The sequence below is a fragment of the Theropithecus gelada genome, chromosome 6, assembly GCF_003255815.1.
Source record: "Theropithecus gelada isolate Dixy chromosome 6, Tgel_1.0, whole genome shotgun sequence".
Lineage (NCBI taxonomy): Eukaryota > Metazoa > Chordata > Mammalia > Primates > Cercopithecidae > Theropithecus > Theropithecus gelada.
Genome location: NC_037673.1, coordinates 164,959,215 through 164,980,594, shown reverse-complemented (window position 1 = coordinate 164,980,594; position 21,380 = coordinate 164,959,215). Strand labels below are relative to the sequence as shown.

The window sequence follows — 21,380 nt, the reverse complement described above, 5'->3', positions numbered from 1 at the left end:
ATGCAAAGGGATATTAAAAGGAAACGTCCTGTAGGCTGGGCTCAACCTGATCAATACCCATTGAAGACACAGGGCCAGTCTCCCACACTGTGTATTTATTGCCGGGGTGTGAGTCATATTAGCAGCTTAGGGAGATACTGCAAAGAGACCGCTCCTTCCTGTTGGGGATTATGTATTGGGCTAGGTTGCCCAGGAATGGAGCAGGATAGAGCCCATTTCTCCTCGCCTCCCAGACAACCTGCCCTTCCAGCCCCTGGCTGCTCTTGGCTGCCTCTGTCTCACTGATGAGAAGGGATTAGGCAGGCCGTGGAAGGGGTTGTCCTGAGATCTCATACCCAGAACTGGCCGAGGTGATGGCTTCCTGCAGGACTGGGTTCTGGTGGCCTCACATCCGCGGTGATTGCCGTCTTCTCCTTCTCTCTTTCAGGGTCCTCTATGGGAACAAGATCACCGAGATTGCCAAGGGACTGTTTGATGGGCTGGTGTCCCTACAGCTGCTGTGAGTAGGAACCTTGTCACTGTTTGTGTCTTTGGTACTGTTGGAAGGCTCCCACCTGAAAACTTTGAGTCATGCTCTGGAGAGTTCTTTTGACTATGTGCAGACAAAAGAGAAACAAAAATTTTGAGCTGTCCACGCTTCACCCCCATTTCCTATTTTTGTGAAAGGAGAGCCAGCCAGTGGGCAGAGGAAGACTGAGGTCAGTGTGCACAAACCCAGATGACAGAGCTGAGGGCCCTGGCCCAGGCATGAAGATACTAAGCACAGGGTTTGGGGCTAGAAATTAGGAAAGAGTCAAATCCAACAAAAAGAAAAACATTTTTCAGTAGTGTGCTAAGAATATAGGGAACTAAAACATTCACATACTAAGTTCCAGTACTAAAACTGAGACAGAGCTGCTGATGGACATGTGACCTTGAAGAGGGGTGGGGGCGGGGGGAATAATTCAAGAGGAGCAGAATCAGTCACCAATGTGACTCCATCTGGGAAAGACAGGGTGGAGGGGAGTGTTTACTTAATTTAAAGGAAGGGTTGTTGCCTCGAATTTTAAGCTCAGGGATTATTTGTTTGCATTTATTTCATTCTGGTCATTTGCGCTTAAATGTTTGAAGAAGATAATTGAACTCTGATGTGGAGGAGGAAGGAAAGGAATTTAGCTCATAGTACAGTTTAATTTCTGTGCTGGTAGAATCATCTGTGATTTGTGATGAGGCAGCTATAGCATCTACACACATGTACCATGGGTGTGGGAGTGTGTGTATGTGTGCGTGCATGTGCACATTTGCTCTGTGACCATCACAGTTCCTCTGGGTATTAGGAACTGATCTTGAGCATCCTTTAAGCAATGGAGAAGACCAACTCTTGGAGAGGTACATGACTTTCCCCCAGTCACACAACAGAATAGGTATGAAAACCGGAAAAGAACCTACATGGCCATGCCCTTCATTCAGAAACCTCCCAGTCCTCTGAATAGCACATGATATATGTTTGCAGGGGTGTGTGTGTGTCTTTTTAAAATCACCTCCAAGTCACAGGCAGTGAGGAAGAGGCCTGGCACCTCCCTGCCTCCCACGTGCGGTTCAGATGACCCACAGCATGGGTTTGCGGGCCAGGGCTCAAGCTGGGGCTCCAAAGCGGTGGCAGGCACAAGAGCAAAGAAGGAGAGACGAACAAGGGACGCATCTTATGTGGCTGATGCCCAGGGATTCTTCAAGGAGGAAGTGAGAGTTTTCCTCCAGCCCTTTCTTCTCACATCTTTCCTCTACCCTTCCCATGTCCTTTAAGACTCAGCTCTGGACAGATTCTCCCAGAACATACAATAATGTGAATTATGTAGGCATGAGATGCCCAGCAAGTTTTCAGGGAGCAGATCTGTCATATCAGCAATGAGGCTTGTTTCAGTGAAGCTGAAAGCAAGAGAGAGAAAAGTCTCTTTCTTTGCATCTCCCTCATCTCTGCCTTCCTGTCTGCCCCACTCTGTGTGTCTCTGTGTGGGCACATTTCCGTTCAATGGTCCCAGCCTTTGGTGGGCTTTTAAGGCTGTGTGTTAGAATGACAGGCCAGGGCTCTGCAGGGAGATGGGTGTTTCACAGATGGTATTCTTTGCTTGTAGCAAAGAAACTGTACGTTATAACTGCCACCATAAGGCTAGTTAACTGTAGCTATTAATCCCTTGAAAGAAGAGTATCAATAGTATCCACCTTGAGGTGAATTTGGCAGTGTTGTGTTCCACCAAGCTGGTGTGATTTTCCTTTTATAATCTGTGTTTGTGTGCAGGAAGGAAAATGACTTTGCACGGATTAAGGAGACACAGAATGTGCATCACAGTGCCTAGAACAGTGCATGTATACTTAAAAAGATGCGTATCTCCAATCAAAGGAGACTGGTGGTTCCCTAGAGCTAAGTAAAAAGGGAGAAACTAGTCGATGATAGCTTAGGGATACAGAGTTTCTTTTCAGGGTCATAAAAATGTTCTAAAATTGTTGGTGGTGATGGTTATACAACTCTGTGACTATACTAAGAAACTGAATTGTATACTTTACATGGGTGAACTGTATGGTAGGTGAATTATATCTTAATAAAGTTGTTTTTAAAACTGGAAAAAAAAAAACCGTCAAAAAATTTTTTAAAAAAACAAACATGTGTATCTCAGCTCCAAGCTGATAGCAGTCATGAGATTAATAGAACTAACAGGAGTTTGCATGGGTTGGGAAGGCAACTCCAGTTTAATGTCACCGTTTTGAGCAGATGGAATCAAGTAGCTTGGGTTAAAGAGGAAGCCTCTCTCCTCTCTTGAAACTAAGAGTTGACACAACTCAGGCAGGCCTTACCAGAAAGAACCAGTAACTGGGACTCAAATAGCTGTCACTGGGTTTTGACCAGCCATTGGGTGGTTGGAAAGCAGGCCCTGATTCGATCTAATTTAGTGTTCAGCCTGCTGTAGATTGGATTTCTCCCTGTTGGACTGGAGACACTGATAAGAAGGCTCTGATTAGAATACCCTGGTAGTCAGGGTAATTTTTGTCTCCTTTGACTCAGAGGCTCTTTGTGAGAGGTTTGCATTTTTTCTTCTCACTCCATCTCTCAAATTATGGGTACTCGCAAAGCTGAACTGCCTCTGCCACACAAAGTGGCCCTGGAGATTTCCTTTCTGGCACTTGCCGTGATGCTGGCGGTAATAAAGTGGGTACATTAGTTGGTTCTCCTGCCTGCCTCCCCACTTCCCTTACTCCTCTAGACTTTTTGGCCATCCTATCAAACTTGCCCAGTCCAGTAGGTACACAGCCAGCCTCCTGGGAGCTTTTCTTGGTGTGTTCCTTTGGGCAAATGCCCAAAATTCTTGGCCATTCTGGAGAGAATGTCTCCGTTTTTTAGAGGCTGCAGTAAGTGCATCCACAAGGAACAAGCCTTAGCTGTCCTAAACATGATGTTCTGTCCTTGGTCCCCTAGAGCCTCACAAGAGTTACCCCCTTCAGTTTAAGTTCCAAAATCTTAGCGTTCAAAGGAATCTCAGGGCTCCAAGCACAGCCTCCTACCTGGCTAGGACAGGAATCCCTCCCATGCACGCTCACAAATCCTCCTGTCACTCATTTGCTGATGGTTCCTCTGATAAGTCCTCACTGCCTAGTTGGAAGGTGAGGAAGCTCTTTCTTATACTAAACATCAGTAATGTTTCTAGAAAACTCAGAAAAGTCTGTTATCATTGTCTTCAGATGTTTGAAAATAGCTAGTATGTCTTCCTATAATTAATCCTAAACGTGTTCAGTTCCTGCAGCCATTCATTGTATAAACACGCATTTATTGTTTATTACTAGCAACCCTTATTGTCTTTGGGGGATGCAAGGTAATCTGGCAGCTTCCGTCCTTAAAACTGGCTGCTAGGAAGTGAGTTGGTGCCCATTTGGACACTAGGAAGGATGTTTAGAATTGAAATATCCCACATGGAGGCATCTCAGAACCCAAGGTGAGAACAGGACATATCACTTGGCACATGATCCCAACTCCAGGGGTGGGAGCAGCTCAATTATTAGAGAAATTACCTGTCTTCCTCCTCACTGGAAGCTCAGGGTGAATGGTCTTGCTCCTCTGCATTCCCCTCCCCACCCAGGCTCATAGGCTCCTGGGACATCAGTGGAGATGGTGATCCTCTGTGGGCAGCCAGCCATCGTGCCCTGAGATCCCTCACCTTGTAGCTCAGAGGTCCATCCTCCCCAAAGCAGGAAAAGGCTGTCATTTCCTCCGCTGATGGACAGCTGCAAGCTGCGTTGTTACAGCTCCCCTCCAGGGAGTAAGGAGCATTCATTTAGTGCTCATCGATCACATGACATGCATAGGAAAGTCACTTAAGTGGGGAGGGCAGTCATTTGAGGTGGAAGCTTTTAAACCCGCTCCAGGTGGTCTTAAACCAAACCAGACTGTCTTCGGGCTGGAATAAGTTAAGACAACTCTAGCACCTGTTGTTTAATTTTCTTGGAAGGCAGACAAGACCATTTGAGGCTCTCGGAGTTTGCCAAGCAACATGCCAATTACAGAGCAGTGAGCAAAACTTCACTCCCTATAGTTCACTTTTCCCCACCAGCTGTTTCACAAGAACTACTTCTGATAATAATAGCAGCTAACATTTATTGAATACTTAATATGCTTCAGGACCTGAAACTGCTAAGCGATTCCATGTGCATCATCTCATTTAATCTTTACCACAATGCTAAGAGGAAGGTATTGTGGAAAGGCCCATTTTACAGATGGGGAAACTGAAGGTTAAGTGACTTGACCATTGTCACTTAGCATGATGGAGCCAGGATTGGAACCTGTGCAGTCCATGCCTTAACCACAGCACATCCATCCAGAGACATCTGCTTCACCCAGTCACGGGCAGATCTGCAGAGCCAGTTTTTTGATATGCAGAGCAAGAATTTCTCAATGGCTCAAGCCACAGAAAGGGTGCTGCTGAACTGCAGATCACCTCCTTTTGTTATGGCTCAGCATAATTCACAGCTCCGTGTCCATGGAACTTTCTCTGGTTCATTGTCGTCAGCCCACTAATGTTTGCCCTGATCCCTGTGAGAGGATAGTCAAGGAGCTGCTTGTGCTTAGAGACCCAGTCAAGGTGGGACAATGAGAATTCTCACCAGCAGAAGAAGCAGACTGACTTAGCAATGCGTTCTTGAGGGAGGGGTTCTTCCTCTCTTGTGTACCTGGAAAGCCCTTGGGTAGACTTAAATTCTGGAATCCATGCTAGTCATTGAATGAATGGTTCACCCCGTTTAAAGGACTGATTGGTAACCATGTGGCAATCAGATAGGAAAGTTACCACCCTAACAGTCATGAAGGAAGGAATGGGCAAGTCACCATAGGTGAGGTCACTTGATCTGGTAACCAAATCATAGTTCTCCCTCTCTGGTCTCTGGGAGTCTCAGCTTTCATCTGTTTCCCATAGGAAAACCCAGTGGCTTACAGCCCATTCCTAGCACCCTCCTGTGTATCTGGGGTAGAAAGAGGTCTTGCTTTTCAGACAGGCCGCCCAGTGGTGTTGCTGCATGCCTGGTTACTCTTGCCTCAGGAATCGCCATGACAACCCACAGCCATTGACAAGCAGTGCAGTCACCAATAGGAGAGAAGGGAAGAGTCACTGTTGCCCCTAGTTGGGACTTAGAGGGCTCCTCCTGCTTCCCCTTGGGTGTTTAGCAAGATGTGGCCTAGAGCACCCATTTTCAAGCATGGAGAAGATTCTGGGCAGGGTCAGAATTCATGGCATCAGCTCTTATTGGGTTCTTCTCCACATCCAGCCTCAGTAGGTTGCTGAAGGTCTAAATTAATCCCCACATTTTATAGGGAAAAGATGATAACATAATGTTCTAAGGTGGGAGAGCGGTCCTTATTACAATTAATAGATAAAGAAATTCAAGATGACAGAGGATTAATACTAGAGAAATAAAAAGAAGGAAGGCATATTAATGTGGGAGGTTTGGCTCTATATCCTGTAGCTTAATTAGGGGTACAAAATAGCTCCCCTAGTTGGTGTCCTCACTAAGAGTTCATGCCAATGTGTAGAGGTGATAACTACTTCCAGGGACACACAGAACACTTTTTTAAATGACAAAGAGCCTTTATAACCCACTTTTTATAAATTCTACTAAAGGAGCTAGAGAAAGGGTTATGCCGGATGCCTGTTGGTGCCATCTTTCTCTTGTTGTGTATCTGCATCTGAGTGTTCATGAAGCAGAAACAGACTCCCCATCCCGGTTTTAGGAAAAGAAGGCCCGCAGAGCATCTTTCTTGGCAGGGGCCTGGGCCCATCTTCTCATCCACAGTCTTTTCTGGAAGAGTTTCATCCATTCTCCCAGAAGGGCCACTGCATTCTTTCTTGGCACCGGTTTTCTGAGGAGGCCTTGCTCTCTGGAGTCTGGAATATGCTTTCAGCATTTCTAGACAAATACCATAGAAGTGGGAGGAACAACATGACCAGTGTCCTCCACAGACCCTTGGTCAAGTGTGGAGAATATAAATGCCACCAGAATGATTGCCCTGGGCCACTGAGTCAACATGTGAATTGCTGGAGTTGCCAAAGTGATTTTGATGCAATTGATCATTAAGCCTGACTCCAGATGTCTATGTTTTCCAAACTTTGCAAAAAAGGCCTGTGGGCTCCCGGGGGGAACTTTCATTGAAGAGTGGATCAGAGCAAAGGCAGTAGCTAACAGCGGGGCTCAGCGATCTTCTCCCCATGGGACTTTTCAAAAGCCTGGGTGTGGTGGGTCCTTTTAGTGGATCAGAATGGACCTGGTTTTCCCCCTGTGGGCCATCTCCCCATGCTACCTGGACCCCAAATGAATGAAGCTGGAAGCTGCTACTAGTGATGAGAACACCTGGGACTTTTCTGCACAGGCCAGCCCTGGTCCCCTAGCAGAAAGACTTGAGTCCCGAGGGTTCTCCCTAGCCCCGACATGGGCATTTCATTTTCCTCCTCCAGCTCTAGCTTTTTGACTTCCAGTGGCTTCTGTTTTCTGCTTTGCTTTTCCTGAAGGCCACAGCTCCCAGAAAGCAAGAACTCTCAGCAACACAGCTATGCTGGTTAGTCAATGGACTGAGTGCTAATACCTCTTGACATGGAACATATGTGGCAGCCGAAAGTGCTCCAAGGCAGGGGGTGGCAGAGGGCCTCCTAGAGCTCACACTTGGAAATAAATTTAGAAGGTGCTGTACATGCACTCCCACTCTCCAATGTGCCACTCTCCTTAATTTCCTCTGACGGGAGCACAGCTCTTTTTGTTGTTGTTCTGCCTTATTGTAAAATCACCTGCTGCGTTGATGGGAGTGGCTACAAACAGGGTGCCTCAGATGGCTCCCTCGGGCCCTTAGTGAGAGCGGACTGGCTCTCAGGGCAGCATGATGATTGGAAACAAAATCTTTGGGCTATGATGGCATGAGTCCCAATACTGTCCTACCTCTTACGGGTTGTGGAACTTTGGTGAAAGTTATTTAAGCTCTCTGAGTCCCAGAAGTGTCACCTGTCAAAGGGAGATTAAATGGGGGTACCTGGCCTTGTGAAGTGTTTAATATGCATTACCTGTTAGGCCATGTGGCCCCTGCTGTTCACCTGGTGGTTGTGGTTCACCTAGTTGGATCATCTCAGCCTTCCCTCTCTTTTCATTTATATGATCTCCGAGGGTCCTTTGAGAGATAGATCTGGAGCAGGTGGCCCCAAAAGATCATTGGATCTGCATCTGGGGAAATACTGATGAACACAGAATTCACCAGGCAGTCCAGCCTGACTCACTGGACCCACCAGCAGATTGGGCTGAGGTGAGGTCTTTGGCTGGGATGTCACAGTTGTCAATTTGAGTACCAGGCAGCCTCTTGAATGAGGCCAGCTGGGACATCCCACCTTGTGTGCTATTGCTATTTTCTCTGTCCTACGGTTGTCCCCTGGCCTGCTCAGAGTGAGGGGAGCACAGAGCCAGGCATATCAGCTCCCACATCGGCATTCAGTCGGTGATTCTGAAGGGGAAAGCCTTGCCTCGTACAGGTGCCAGCCACTCAGTAAAGGACCTGCCACCTTGTGCCAATGAAGGCTTGATCAGCATCCCACGCTGAGGTCCCCTCCTGGGAGTCAGGAGGACTTCAGATGCCTCTGCACTCCCAAGAGGCAAGCAGGGTCTTCCAAACCCAACCAGACCTTTGTCCACCTGAAGCACACCCAGGGACGGTCAAGGCTAGCAAAAATAGCTGCTCTTCACACATAGGGAAAATGGAAAAGAGAATATAGACTTTAAATAGTAGATAAGAGATGGCTTTGGAGTGAAACAGGCTGGAGCTTCACTTATTGCTGGGGGACCTCGGTTGAGTCCGACACCACTCTGAACCTCAGTTTTCTTATCAGAATAATGAAGATAATCATAGTGCCGTTGTGAGGGTTAAATAAGATAGTGCCTGGAAACTGCCTGGAAAAGCACACAGAGATGTAGTCTCTAGAGAGGATGCTGAATTACTATCATTTCACACAGCAGTTACACCACTGCTCCTGAAATGGGGATGAACCAGGACAGAGAAAGCATCCTGGAATCTCTGCTGCAAAGAGGGAGAATCCATCCCTCTGGTGAAAGAGGGAGGCCTGTGTTCAGGATTCCTTATAGAACTGCTAAACCTCATTTCAAATGTTTGTTTACTCTTTGTTTGCTCCATAATATGATGCTTTTAAAATTCCCCTCCAGCTCTTGTCTATGTACCAGATAGCTAAGAGCTCCTTTCATGGAAGCCAGGCTGAGTTGACTAACTGCCAGCCTTCCTCCCAAAGGAAACAGGGCACAGGGATAGGCTGTTAGATCTTGCTGATCCTGGGGACCAGTGAGGCTGTCCTCAGCATCTAATTCTGGATAAGCAGCTTAATTTTATCTCTCTCTGCACCTACGCACCTTGCCTGAGGGAGCCAAGCATCCCGGGAGAGAATGAGTGACCAGGAGACTCTGCCCTTTTGTGTTTTCTTTTGCTCCATGCTTCATGAGCCCTGTGCCTTGGGCTGGCTATCTTTGCCTAGTAATTCTGCCAGCCTGGGTTGTTTTGGTGCCTTACATATTTGAAGTAACATCCCATGCTGAGAGATCTAGGAGCAATAGGAAACAAAGGAGCTTCTGGATGAGAAAAAAAGAGCCTAAATAGGCCTCATGAGTGAGAAGGACTGCCAGCGTGGCATTCCGTTTGTATGAAGGCAAGTCAAGTTGCCATTTCTTTCTCCCCATGGCCATCGTCCTTGTCTAGTGCCTAATATGCCCTAGAACCAATTGCTACAATTGGGCTTATGAATCTGCACTGGGGTTGCAAACCTAAATGCCCACTAAGGCAAGGAAGGTCAAGTAAACTAGTGAAGGAGACACAATAGGGAATAGTGAGGACTGTGGCAAATAGAGAGCATATGTCCTATCTAAAGGGGGCTACTCCATGGCTGCCTCCAGGGAACCTAGGGTTGCCTGAGCTCCTGAATTTTGTTTTTCAAGAGAAAATAGAAATGTGGTTTGGTGTGGTTGTGTGTGTGTGTGTGTGTGTGTGTGTGTTGTATGAAATTTTCCAATTTTTAAAACACAAGAGGATTGAATAAACACATTTTATTTATGTGGCATGATGCAAAATGTTGCAATAAGGATTCCATCCTCAGGCTATTGGATAGGCACCTCTGACCTGTTATGTACTGAATAGTTCAGTATTTCCTGACAAGATGATGTACTCAGAAGGCCCTGAATGTCAAGGTTTAGAACAAAACACTTACCATGTGTGTACTTTAAAAAAAAATCAAAACACTGTGTGTGTGAAGGGTCCATTCCTGAGCCCTGGTTGCTGGGCCCTGTTGAGTCCTCCAGCTTTTCTCCCTGTTTCTCTGCTCTATCACATTTGCTTCAAATGCCCCCAAAATGCAGTGACATTGACTAAAATTTAATACACAAAGCATAGGAATTTGAATTTGCAGTGGGGAGGGATGTTGCAAAGAGTATAGACCGATAGGATGGGTAGACAAGACATTCATAAAGAAGAAACTGAGCCCTCTAGAGACCTCAATTATCGTAACCACTTCTCTCATGCTCCCTAGAAACGTGTGTGACCTTGAAAACACCTGCCAAACTCTCAGCCTCAGTTTCCTCCCCTGTCACTTGTGAGTCAGGTTCTGAGAATAATGGGACATTGGGAAAGCACTTTGGAAAACACAGTATTCTAGCAGTATGAGCATTTTTTTTTCCACTGCCAGGCAGGAGGACATCTGTGTGAACCCTTGGGACCTTGCCCATTATTAGCCAGATTAAACAGGCAGTTCTTCTTCCACTTGTCACTGCCACAGCTGCTTGCCTACACGCAGGGTGCACTGGGACCGTGGGGAGTATGGGGCCTGCAGCAAGGGAGAGGTGGCATGGGTGATTTAGCACCATGGACAGCCCCACCATTGTCAACTGCAGTCCTCCTGGGTCCTGGTATGGAGAGACTCCTGAGGCAGGCCAGCCTGGCATGGATCTCATGGGTCATTCCCCACCAGGGAGGGGCTGAGCCAGCCTTGAAAGTAAAATTTTTGAAATTCAACATTTCTGCTGGTTATTTTCCCCTTCCCCCAGTTTCATTTGAGAGGGGGTAAGAAATGATTTTACATCGACTGCAAGGCACACCTAGTCAGTCTAGGATCAGTAAAGGTAATTCTTAGGATCTCAATGTGCTTGACTTGCCAGCCCTGCTCTTGAAAACCGCCTGTCACCCTCATGGCATCCTCTGTTTTCCCAGACTTCCACCCAAAGGGGAGCTTCCTATGATGCTTTTTTAGGGAGTCTGAAGAGCTAAAAACAGCTTCCTCGTGGATAGGGAGGCTGACCCTGGAAGGGGTGAGGCATGAGGGATGGGTGCCGCCTTAGAGAAGTGAGATCCTTGAAGCTGCATGTGGAGTTTAGTATACATCTTAATAAAGAATAAGCACTGAAAAGAAAGGGAGGAATAGAATAGCTGTCATTGGTGCCATTATAGAGTTCCTAATCCTGTGTGGAAAGCAAATGATAAATATCCTATAATCACAAATCGCGATGAGTGTCAGGAGGGAAATAAACAGGGGGATGTGAGAGACGAAAACGGAGTGAGGGTCCCATTGTAGATGAGGGGGTCAGGGCAGGCTTCTCTGAGGAGGGAACATTTGAGCTACAGTAGAAAGCAGGAAAAAAAGGCAGCCCTGCTGTGAAAGAAGGTAAAGAGGGTGTTCAAAAGTCCTAGGGAAAAATCTGGTGTGTCTGAGGATCGAAAATGTGGTGGGGGGCTGGGCATGGTGGCTCACACCTATAATCCCAGCACTTTGGGAAGCCAAGGCAGGAAGGTCACCTGGGGTCAGGATTTCGAGACCAGGCTGGTCAACGTGGTGAAACCCCGTCTCTAGTAAAAATACAAAAATTAGCTGGGTGTGGTGGTGCGTGCCTGTAATCCCAGCTACTCGGGAGCCTGAGCCAGGAGAATTGCTTGAACCCGAGAGGTGGAGGTTGCAGTGAGCCGAGATCACCCCACTGAACTCCAGCCTGGTCGACAAGAGCAAGATTCCATCTCAAAAAAAAAAAAAAAAAAAAAATGCAGTGGTGGCACTCAAGGGTAGTGAGTTTGGGGTGAGTGGAGTTAGGTTGAGGTTGGAGAAAGGGCCAAGGTCAAACCACATGGGGCTCTGTGCTCTGTGTGGGTGTGCACACGTGTGTATGACAGAATCCATATGTATGCACATGTGCCTGCCTACACAGAGATGCAGTTTTTCCAGGAGGACGACCTATAACTTTCATCAGATTTCCAGCAGGATCAGTGATCCAAAAGAACTGTAAGGAATTTTCTGAATCAAATTGCCTATAGTCAGTCAACTACAGCTCTAAAACAATTATGCCAAATGATTTTTTTTTTCCTTTCCGATTCCTGGAAGCTGTGAATCCTAAAACAGAAAGTGAAGCACTTAGGGTGCTTTTTCAGGTCTTCCTTCAAGGTCATGGGTGCAAGAGCATGTGCCAAGTGAGAGCAGTGTGTGGCGTAGTATCTGTGGTGACAGTGTGTGCAGGTGCCCAGAGTGTTCGGGGTTTTGGTAGACATAGGAAGGCAGGTCTCTCTCTTTTTCTGTTCTGCAGCAGGAGCTGAAGGCTGCAAGGATGAGTGATGGGAGCTTTGCAGCCCATCCCCTGCAGAGGCAACCCTTGCCCTGCAGGTCATTACCAGGATTAGTGAATTAACCAGGCTCTCTTCTGCTTGCAGCCTCCTCAATGCCAACAAGATCAACTGCCTGCGGGTGAACACGTTTCAGGACCTGCAGAACCTCAACTTGCTCTCCTTGTATGACAACAAGCTGCAGACCATCAGCAAGGGGCTCTTCGCCCCTCTGCAGTCCATCCAGACGCTGTGAGTACACTGCCTCGGGTGCCAGTGGGTGCCCAAGCAGCAGGAGACCCCACATGCCCATCATGGAAAACACCCAAATGAGGGTAGCATGAGCACATCCAGGAGGAGTTCTAGAACCTGCAGTGAAGCTAGAATAATAAAACTAGGAATAGCTTATCAGTACCAAGCACTTACACTGTGCTTGACACCACACGGGGTACTTACCCTGTCTTAAAACCCTGAAGCCTCACAAGGACCCTACTTGGTGCTGTTACTGTCCCTCGTTTCTATGTAAGGAAACCAAGGCATAGAATGGTTAGGTAACTTCCTCAAAGTCACACAGCTAGTAAGGAGCAGGTTTTGAATCCAGGCGGAGGAGGTCCTGAGCTACCCTTATAACCCCTGTGGTCAACGTACACTGAGCAGACTCCATTTCTGCAAATAGCCCACCCCTGCCCGCCCTTAACCCCCTCCACCCTGCAAAACCAAGCCTCTGAGGTGGGCACTCTTCCTCTTTGGGCAGTGTTTCCTCACTTCCATGCACTAAAGATATTCATAAATATTTCAGTTAAATAGATGACCTCCAAGTACAGATTTCAGCCCAGTTTTTGATGGCTCCAGCCTCAGGCATAGACCTCGGCCCCATGCCCAGGTCTGCAATGAGCCTGGGGGCTTCTGGAGACCCTGTAAGTCATCTGGTGCTTGTTGCCCCTGTAGCCAGAGACAGGAACCAAGACACAGTAAGAGCAGCTGCTATATATTGACGCCGACCACGTGCCAAACACTGTGTTCGGTGCTTCACGGTTTTTCTTACCGAGCCGGGGGAAGCAAGACCCATGGTGCTCTTATGATGATAAGGATAATTACAACAATACCCGCTACTATATATGGAACACCCACCATATGCCAGGCGCCGTGCCAGCTGCTTTATGTGCCTAGTATCACTGAGCTTGGAGAAATAAAATGCATTCTACCCCAAGTGCAAACTCTAAGCCTGCGACTGGGTTTGCCTGTCAGAATTGGCGTGGGTGAGAGTAGAAGCGATCGGTGGTGGATCCTGCCCCAGGTGGGAGGAGCTGGGAGACCGATTCCCCAGACCAGATGCTAGCTGCATCTGTGACTGTCTTTTGCAGCCAGCGGGCCTCAGACCCCCTCTTTGAGCCCTGTCTGAAAGTAGCACGCCCCAAGGCCTCCTGGGGCGATGAGGCGGCAGACCAATCCCTGCAGTGGATTTCCAGGGCCCAGCGCGAGGCAGGGTGGTGGTGGTGGAGCAAGACGCCACGGGTCACTCCTGATTAACAGCCCCATCCCTCTCGCAGCCACTTAGCCCAAAACCCATTTGTGTGCGACTGCCACTTGAAGTGGCTGGCTGACTACCTCCAGGACAACCCCATTGAGACAAGCGGGGCCCGCTGCAGCAGCCCGCGCCGACTCGCCAACAAGCGCATCAGCCAGATCAAGAGCAAGAAGTTCCGCTGCTCAGGTAATCAGGTTACGGGGCTGGGCCCCGCTTTCTGACTCAGAATGCAGCAGCCCCAGAGAGGCCAATAATCCAATCTGGAGGACAGCGAGCGCTGTAATGGTTCGTGGGGAGCATCTCTGCAAATTAAATTGGAGAAATTCAGTTAGCCCTGCAGAAAACCAATTACCTTATGGATTTAAAATAAAACACACACACACATACACACACAATAAAAGCATGGGGAGGGGGAGACGGTTGCAGGGGAGACAGAACCCCGGCATCAGTGCGTCTCCAAGAGCTAAACAGAAGGTGGGGCTGGGGCGGCCTTTGCACATGTGCCTGTTACAGGCTAAGATTTATTTTTGTCGTTTCCAAAGTGTGCTCCCCAAAGGGCAAATAGAGAAATAAATATAGCTCAGGCGAGGCTACAGACGGTGTGTAATCTTGGGGACCTCCCACTTCCTTCGGAGACGGACGGTGGTGCAGCCCTTTGGCCCCAGTATATTACAGGTTTCACATGTTCACGAAAAATACTTTCACTAACTAGCTCCTCCACCCCAGACTACTCTGTTCTGAGTATGGAGAGAACAGTAAAGAGTCGTGCTTGGGAAGAAACAAAGCCTTGTTCTTCAGTGCCCAGGATCTCTCTAGAAACCTTCCTTCTCACTGCACCCAGGAAGGACATGGGGGAGAACAGCAGGGGAATTCTCAGCCCATCTTGGAAAGAGAAGTAGCTCTCGTTGACCCAACAGCTACATGCACAGGCAGTTAAAAATTACTATCATCTGTGTCCTTTTCTACTGGAAAAAAAAAAAAAAAAATCACCAAACTGCATTGTGCACCCAGTGATGAGAGACTGATAGCACGAAGTGCCGAGGTGGGTTGCAGCCAACCCTCACAGTGTGTGCCGTAGCAAGAGCAGTGCTTCCCCCCCTGCCCAGGAGCTTCTGATGCAGGCGAGTCTTCCCAGGGGAGAATGCCAGTGAGGGGAGAGGTCACTGGGAGAAGACCAGTGGGCAGACTTGTGCTTCTTAACAACATCTTCTTGTCCTTTAAGTCTAATTCTTTAGTCCGTGTCTCCAGAATGATAAGCTTTAGCTCTTTAAATTTTTTTTAACAGAAACAAATACCTTGGGAGGGCTTGGAGATAATACAGAGACTTTGTGGCACTGTGAAAAGTTAGTACCAACTTCCTTTCCCTAGAATAATGATGTCACTTACAAGAGCCATCTTTCACCTGTGATGAGCATGATACTGGGGGCTTCTAGTCGGATTTGCTTCTTCCAGTGGTCCTCGGAAGTCAGTAGGACAGCCCTTCGCTCTATGGGAGAGGGAACTGAGGACTTAGAGGTGAAGGGGCACTCTAAGTTCACAAGCCAGCAAACAGCGGAGGCAGGACTAAACCTCAGGTTCATTTTGCTCCTCACACCACGCAGCATCTAGGAGAGAAGGAGTATTCGGGGAGGACAATCAGCTGTTTGGATGACTTCCTTCCCTGGTCTCGTGCTCCCACCCCTACCCACTCCCTGAACACTGTCCTCAGGTTCCTTCCTGGGCCCAGCAACATCTCTGGGATGAAAATCTCACCCAAGGCACAATCATCCTTTCCCCAGGGCCTTTCCTCATGACTCACGCCGACCTGGGCCTCTATTCCTACCCCTTTCTGACCAGGGTTGAGTTAATTAGCTCTGCCAAGCAGTGGTACCCAAAAAGAAGGGCAGTGAGAGCCAGAGGAGGGCAGGGTGTTATCTGCCAACCTTGACCCTTTGGTCTCATTAAGTATCCTGTTAATACCTTGGACCCCAGATGGATGTTGCAGCCCTGCATGGCACAGCAGGGAAAGAGTGCAGGATCCAAGGACTGGTGTCTCCCCAGGAACACAGTCTTGGCAATTTTCTGGGCATGACTGTGGTTGGGGGTGGCAAGATGGGGGTGGGGCTACAGAAAGAACTAAGGAGGAGAAAAGGAAAATAGAAAGTGGACCTAGGAAGCAGTAGAACTTAGTTCTAACTCTAGCTCTGCCACTGTCTTCCTACCTGCAGGATCCTGGCTGCTTTTCCTATGTGGGGGAGGGGTGGTTGAACACTTTAAAAAAGAAACAGGGAGAAGGAGCTGGGTTCTTGGATTGACTCTAAGATACCTTTTTAAAAAAAGAAAACCAATGCTAAGCAGAAAGATTATTCCTAAAAAGTAGAGATGTTTGGAGCTAGCATAAGCCTGACACGTAGCACTCTATATGCTTTTATTTTATGTCGTTGCCAAGAAAGCATGACTGCTGAGCTCCAAAGGCCTTGGCTTTGAAAAACACGGGGTTCCAGACCTGCCTTGGCCTTGGAGGGGGAAAAAAAAGATCTAAAGCTCTGTGTTTCCAGGAAGCTCCAGAAGAAAGAAGGGGGGCAGGTGACACAGACTGGATGTGACAGATAATAACTCTGCATTTTACTTTCTCCTAAAAGCACCCCCATTGAAAAGACCGCTGATGTAATTAGGAGGCAATTTGAGGGCTGCTCCATAACACATCCTGCCCCTCCTTAGGCAGGGCGTCTGGTTTCCCAGCTGCCTGTGTCTGCCTTTCTATCAGCTGCATCCGCCGCCTTGGGCAGCAACATCAGTTTAGGGTTGGATGCTGCCGGCTGGGGTAATCTGACCATCAGATTAAGTCCTCCTGAAAAGGCTCCGTCTGGCTGCCTGGGACCCCAAGCCTACCCCCAGGAGCACTTGGCAGTTGTAGGGTGCTGTCTGTCTTCCCTTATGCCTCCCCGCTTTGTGTAAGAAGAAACTCTCTTGTTGAAAAGTACGGAGGGTGGTGACACAATGTGTCCAAAGATGGCAAACAGCAAGATAGCTCTCAATGAACTACAGAATTTTTAGAGACCTTAGAGGCCATCCAGTTTATTCTAGAGATGGGTAAATTGAGGTCCACACAGCAGAAAAATCTTATCTAAGATACTGAGTATTATTTTCAGGGCAAGATCTGAAACCCAGGACTTCGGACATACTGTGAAAACTCTTGATAATTTACCTACAAATCCCTCCATTTCTTTTTGTAGAAAGAAACCAAAGAGAAAGAAAATTAGATTTGAAGGCTTGGTGAGGGTGGGGGTTTGCAGGAACAAGATGGATTTCCCCTGCTCTGGTACCAGGGTCCGAATCAAACTCAAATTTGAAGTCCCAGAACCACAGTGTTCACAGAGCCCTGCATGTCTAGGTGTCGAAGTGGAGTGGAGTCCAGATTCTAGTGGCTGACTCTAGTGTGTGTGATGGGAGAGCTTAGGAAGGAGGAGAGGCCAGACCCAGAGCTGTGGGCTGGCTCTTCCTAACTGGTCCATCATGGCAGACAACCTATGCACCATCGAGATGCTGAGACCATCTAGAAGATCTGCCCAGTCCCCAAAACACATAGTGGAAGAATGTTGATACTGGTTCTCATGTCAGAGGTGAGGCAGGGAGGGTCTCAGTCACCTGGCCTTAGCTCCAGTTTCTTCAAGATGCACATCTACAGCCTAATGCCAAGTGGGAGGAAGTCCCAAGTCAGCAGGTGCATGGAAACTGACCTTGCTCTATCACAGATAGGAATATAAAAACTGGATACCCTCACCTGGGTCCTTGGCATCCTGACAGTGGTTACTAGTTCATCCTGTTCACTCCCATAATTTCCACTCAAGGAAGAGATGAAGAAGGATCCCAGAATTCAGTGTCTTCCCCTCAGACTCATCCCTTGGCTTCCCTTTCCTTCCTTCTCTTAGTCTGAAAGAGGCCCTTCATCACGAGGTGCACTGGCCACCATCTCTGTGAAAGTCAGTGTTCTCAACAACTGTGATTGCAGGTTCCTCAGTCCAAATCTTAAGGCCCCATTTGTTTTCCTGTCTTTCTCTCTGGCTAGAGAGATGTATTTCCTTTTGACATCACACTACTCCTCTATTAAACCTCAAATGATCTGGGAGAGATCAGCCAGAGCATTTCTGGTGACCCCAAAGGATATCAAGGAGATTCCTGAATTGTGGAATGTCAAAGGGGGCTTTTTCCTAAAGAAGAGCATTGAAGGTTTGCTAGACCATTGGGAACTGTGGATTGTCTCTTGATTTAAGGGACTAGAACGACTGTGGTGGAACCACTCAGCTGTTGGGGAATTGGGCCTATGTTGTAAAGCATGCAGAAGATGCTTTGCTAAGTTTAATGTCTTGTCAGACCAACTGGTGTGACTGGAGTTTAGAGGCTCAATTCAGGCATGTGATAGGATCACAGATGTCTGAGTGTTCTTTCTTTCCTTGGGAAGGAACCATGCTGCCCTGAAGCTCCTGAGTATGGGCATCCAGTGATTTGCCTCCTGTTCTTCTCCCTTCCTACTGTGTCTCCCCTGGGGTGGGGCACAAGGGCAGCAGGGCTGCTATCTTCGGAAGTGTTCCAGTGGAACCCCACTCCTGATACTAATCACGCTCAGTGGGGGCCTGCTCCGGCTTCCGCTTCTCCACGCTGCTTCCTCTGAGCGCTCCTGTCCTCTCTCTGACGCTGCTTCCTGACCTTGACTCTGACCAGTCGCTGCGGGGCTTTCCTTTGTGCTTGATCTAACCATGTGGTGGAACGATGGAAACGGAACATGGTTCTGTCAAGCACCGCGGAAAGCACCGTGCTCTCCTGCAGCATGGCCCGCCACCGCCGCCACCACCGCTGGACACCTCTCCTCTGCTCTGGAGCACCGCAGCCCACCACCTGCCAGACCCACCTCTCCCAGTCTCAACTCACCAAGGGCAGGAGGGTAGGAGTCTCAAAGGATGCAGATACAGTGCGAAATGGGTCTGGAGAAGCACCATGGGGCCCAGCTAAGATCTGTATCCACATCTCTTTCACAAAATGGAGTCAACCTCCCCCAAATCTAGTCTAGATGCCAGACAAGGAGGAGTAACTAGGTTCAAGCTCAGAAACTACTGTGTCTCTTCTTCCATTGGAAAGGAATGAGTATACCCAAGGCATATGCCCCATGGTTTCATGGGAGAGTCCCAACCCAAGGTCATTTTTCCAAGTGGCAGCTAACCCAAAGGGGAATTACTACTATTTGTGACCCCCTGCCCCTCCCACCACCACCTTTATTGGTATTCACTTTATTTGAAAGGAACGTGAGCTTGAGAATGGGTGAAACTCATGTGAGTCTGAGACTTTGGGTTTAACCTAAGGTTCCTTCTGAACCTCACTCCCATGTTTTATGAAAATGCTGTCCCTGAACCCCATGAAACCTAAAGTCCAGTGTGTTTCTGTGACCTGCAAAGCACAGTTAACATGGAGGTGCTGGGCTTCTCACCTGGTGCTAATTCTGTTTCAGGGGAGGGGAGTATGTGTGGATGTGGAAACCTGCTATCTCTGATAATAAAGAGAGGGATCTTGGTACCTCTTATTTTGCTTGTTTCTTGATAAATCCTAGACCCAGTGTAACCAGAAGATTGTGTTGTTCATTCCTATCCTGGAGTCTTTGTCCTATCCTGCAAGAGAGAGCTAAGGTGGGAACCTTAGCCCAGCTCAGAACTAGAAGCTGAGCCCTGGGCCCCCATCATGAGGTGTGACTCTTATTACCGCCTCTATCTGAGGTTACCCCTCAGAACCAGGAGCCCAACCATTGCTGAGTAATTTTTTAACACACATTGAGTGCTTGCTATAGGCCAGGCAGTGAACTGTTCCACATTATTACCTTGTTTCATGTTCACAAAATCTAAAGTCCCATTTTACAGGTGAGGATATTGAGGCTCAGGGAGGTTAACTAACTTACCCAGGGTCATCTGACTCCAGAGTGGCTGCACTGTACTGCTGTAATACCCACCTTCCCAGCTGTGGACAACCCCATTCCCTTGAATTAGAAAATTTAAAAACCTCGATTTGATAGGGACTTGAAATTTGCTTAAACTCTCCCTTTCAGACTTTCATCTGTTAGTAGAAAGAACTTGAGTAAGCAAGCATTATTCAAATGGCTCTTCCTCTCCAGCATGGACTTACAAAGATCCCCTTTAACACAGAGCAAATCCTTGAGCCTGGAGAAGTTCCCTTTCCCACCTTACAGAGGGGGGCATTCTGAGGCCCTCGGCACTGCCCCCAACATGGCTGGGACCAGGCCTCTGGGAGTGGGTCCATAATGGTGCCCTTCCATCAGTGCTTTACTGGCCCCACAGCCACAGGCTGTGATGAGGCAGTGCCGGCCTCAGACCGTGGGTATTTCCCTCTGTTTTCAGGCAGATGGCTGCACTCGTAATAGACTCCAATGGGGATAGCTTACTAGGACAGCTCTCTGCCCAACTGGTGACCAAACTCCTAGTAAAACAGTTGGCATCTTCCAGCCACTGGCAGCTGGTCCCCCAGCCTTGCCCATGAGTGGATGTCTGTGTGCCTGGCAGTGTTCTCCTGAATCATTCATCACTTATGACCCTTTGCTTATTCATGTCACTGTCTTTTCAAGCTGATGAGGCCTGACAGGCCTTATGCTCCCCCCAATTCCTCTTTCTGCTTCTTTCCTCCTTTCCTTTATTCCCCTCATCTTAGGGATATTGGGAATAAGGGAGGAGTGCTCTGGACATGTGAGTTAGCAAGGTCATGATGATCAGATAACAATGAATTTATGACTCCCAGTTAGCAAACTGACTGCCCAAAGGATGATACAAAATGCATACTGTTGATGGCAGCAGCCATCCTGGACCTGGTGCTGGCCTCTGATCCCAAGCCAGCCAAGTCCATTCAAAGCACGGGAGCATAGCTCCCTACCTGTCCCACACCCCTGGTCATCCAAATGTGACAAGTGTTCCTCCTGGGAAGTGGCTGTAGGGCAGGGATGTATAATAAAATTGTGTTGCTATGAATTTCCACCTCCTACCCCCACCCCCCGACTATTAAAGCTTGTCTGTGATCACATACCAAGTGTCGTTGTTCTGAGCTGCCCGCGAAAGGGGAGGAGGGCTCCAGGGGCAGGAGCAGGCAAGATGCCAGATGACATCAGCTCTTCCAAGGCCGGTTTCAGCGAGGTTGAGTTTTATGGCCCTTCTTCAAATCTTCTGGGATCCCTTCTGTCTGAACTCACCCCAAAGAGAAGAAGCAACAGCCTATTGCAGTTGGTCCTCTACTACTAAGTATTTCTGGCAGTGACAAATATGCATTGAGATTGAAATTGACTTTTAAAGCTCTGGAAAAGTTAAAAATACTTTTGGGTAGTTATGAGCATTAGGCATAACAAATGGCTCCGAGAAACCCTGGGTAGTTTCGGTAATGAAATATGAAGTGATGGAGATGGCATTTCGGGCTGGCTCTGACTGGGGAACGAAGTTTTTCGGTTATGTACATACACCGTTATTAACATTTCTGGCTCCCACTTCTATAAAATATCACATTCCGACCCCCTTGTTATTACAAACCAGGGCAATAACAAAAACAGCAGGGGGAAAAATGCTGGAAAGAACACATTAGTCCATCGAATCTAATTGCAAAATCATTTCATTAAAATGGGTCAGCGGCTCCATTGCAGAGGTCCACCAGTTATAATCTAACTATACTACTGAGAGCGATTCCTGCTAACTACAGGCTGCTCTC

The 21,380-nt window shown here is 48.0% G+C and overlaps 1 protein-coding gene across 4 annotated transcripts in view; it reads left to right on the top strand.

Moving 5' to 3' along the window:
* SLIT3 (slit guidance ligand 3) overlaps nucleotides 1-21,380 on the top strand; it is a 641,659-nt gene that overhangs the window by 516,784 nt on the left and 103,495 nt on the right. For all 4 annotated transcript variants that reach the window (XM_025387957.1, XM_025387956.1, XM_025387959.1 and 1 more), the window contains 3 exons: nucleotides 428-499; nucleotides 12,236-12,379; nucleotides 13,678-13,841. In XM_025387957.1, coding sequence (XP_025243742.1) covers nucleotides 428-499; nucleotides 12,236-12,379; nucleotides 13,678-13,841 — 380 coding nt within the window. The remainder of the gene's footprint in view (nucleotides 1-427; nucleotides 500-12,235; nucleotides 12,380-13,677; nucleotides 13,842-21,380) is intronic.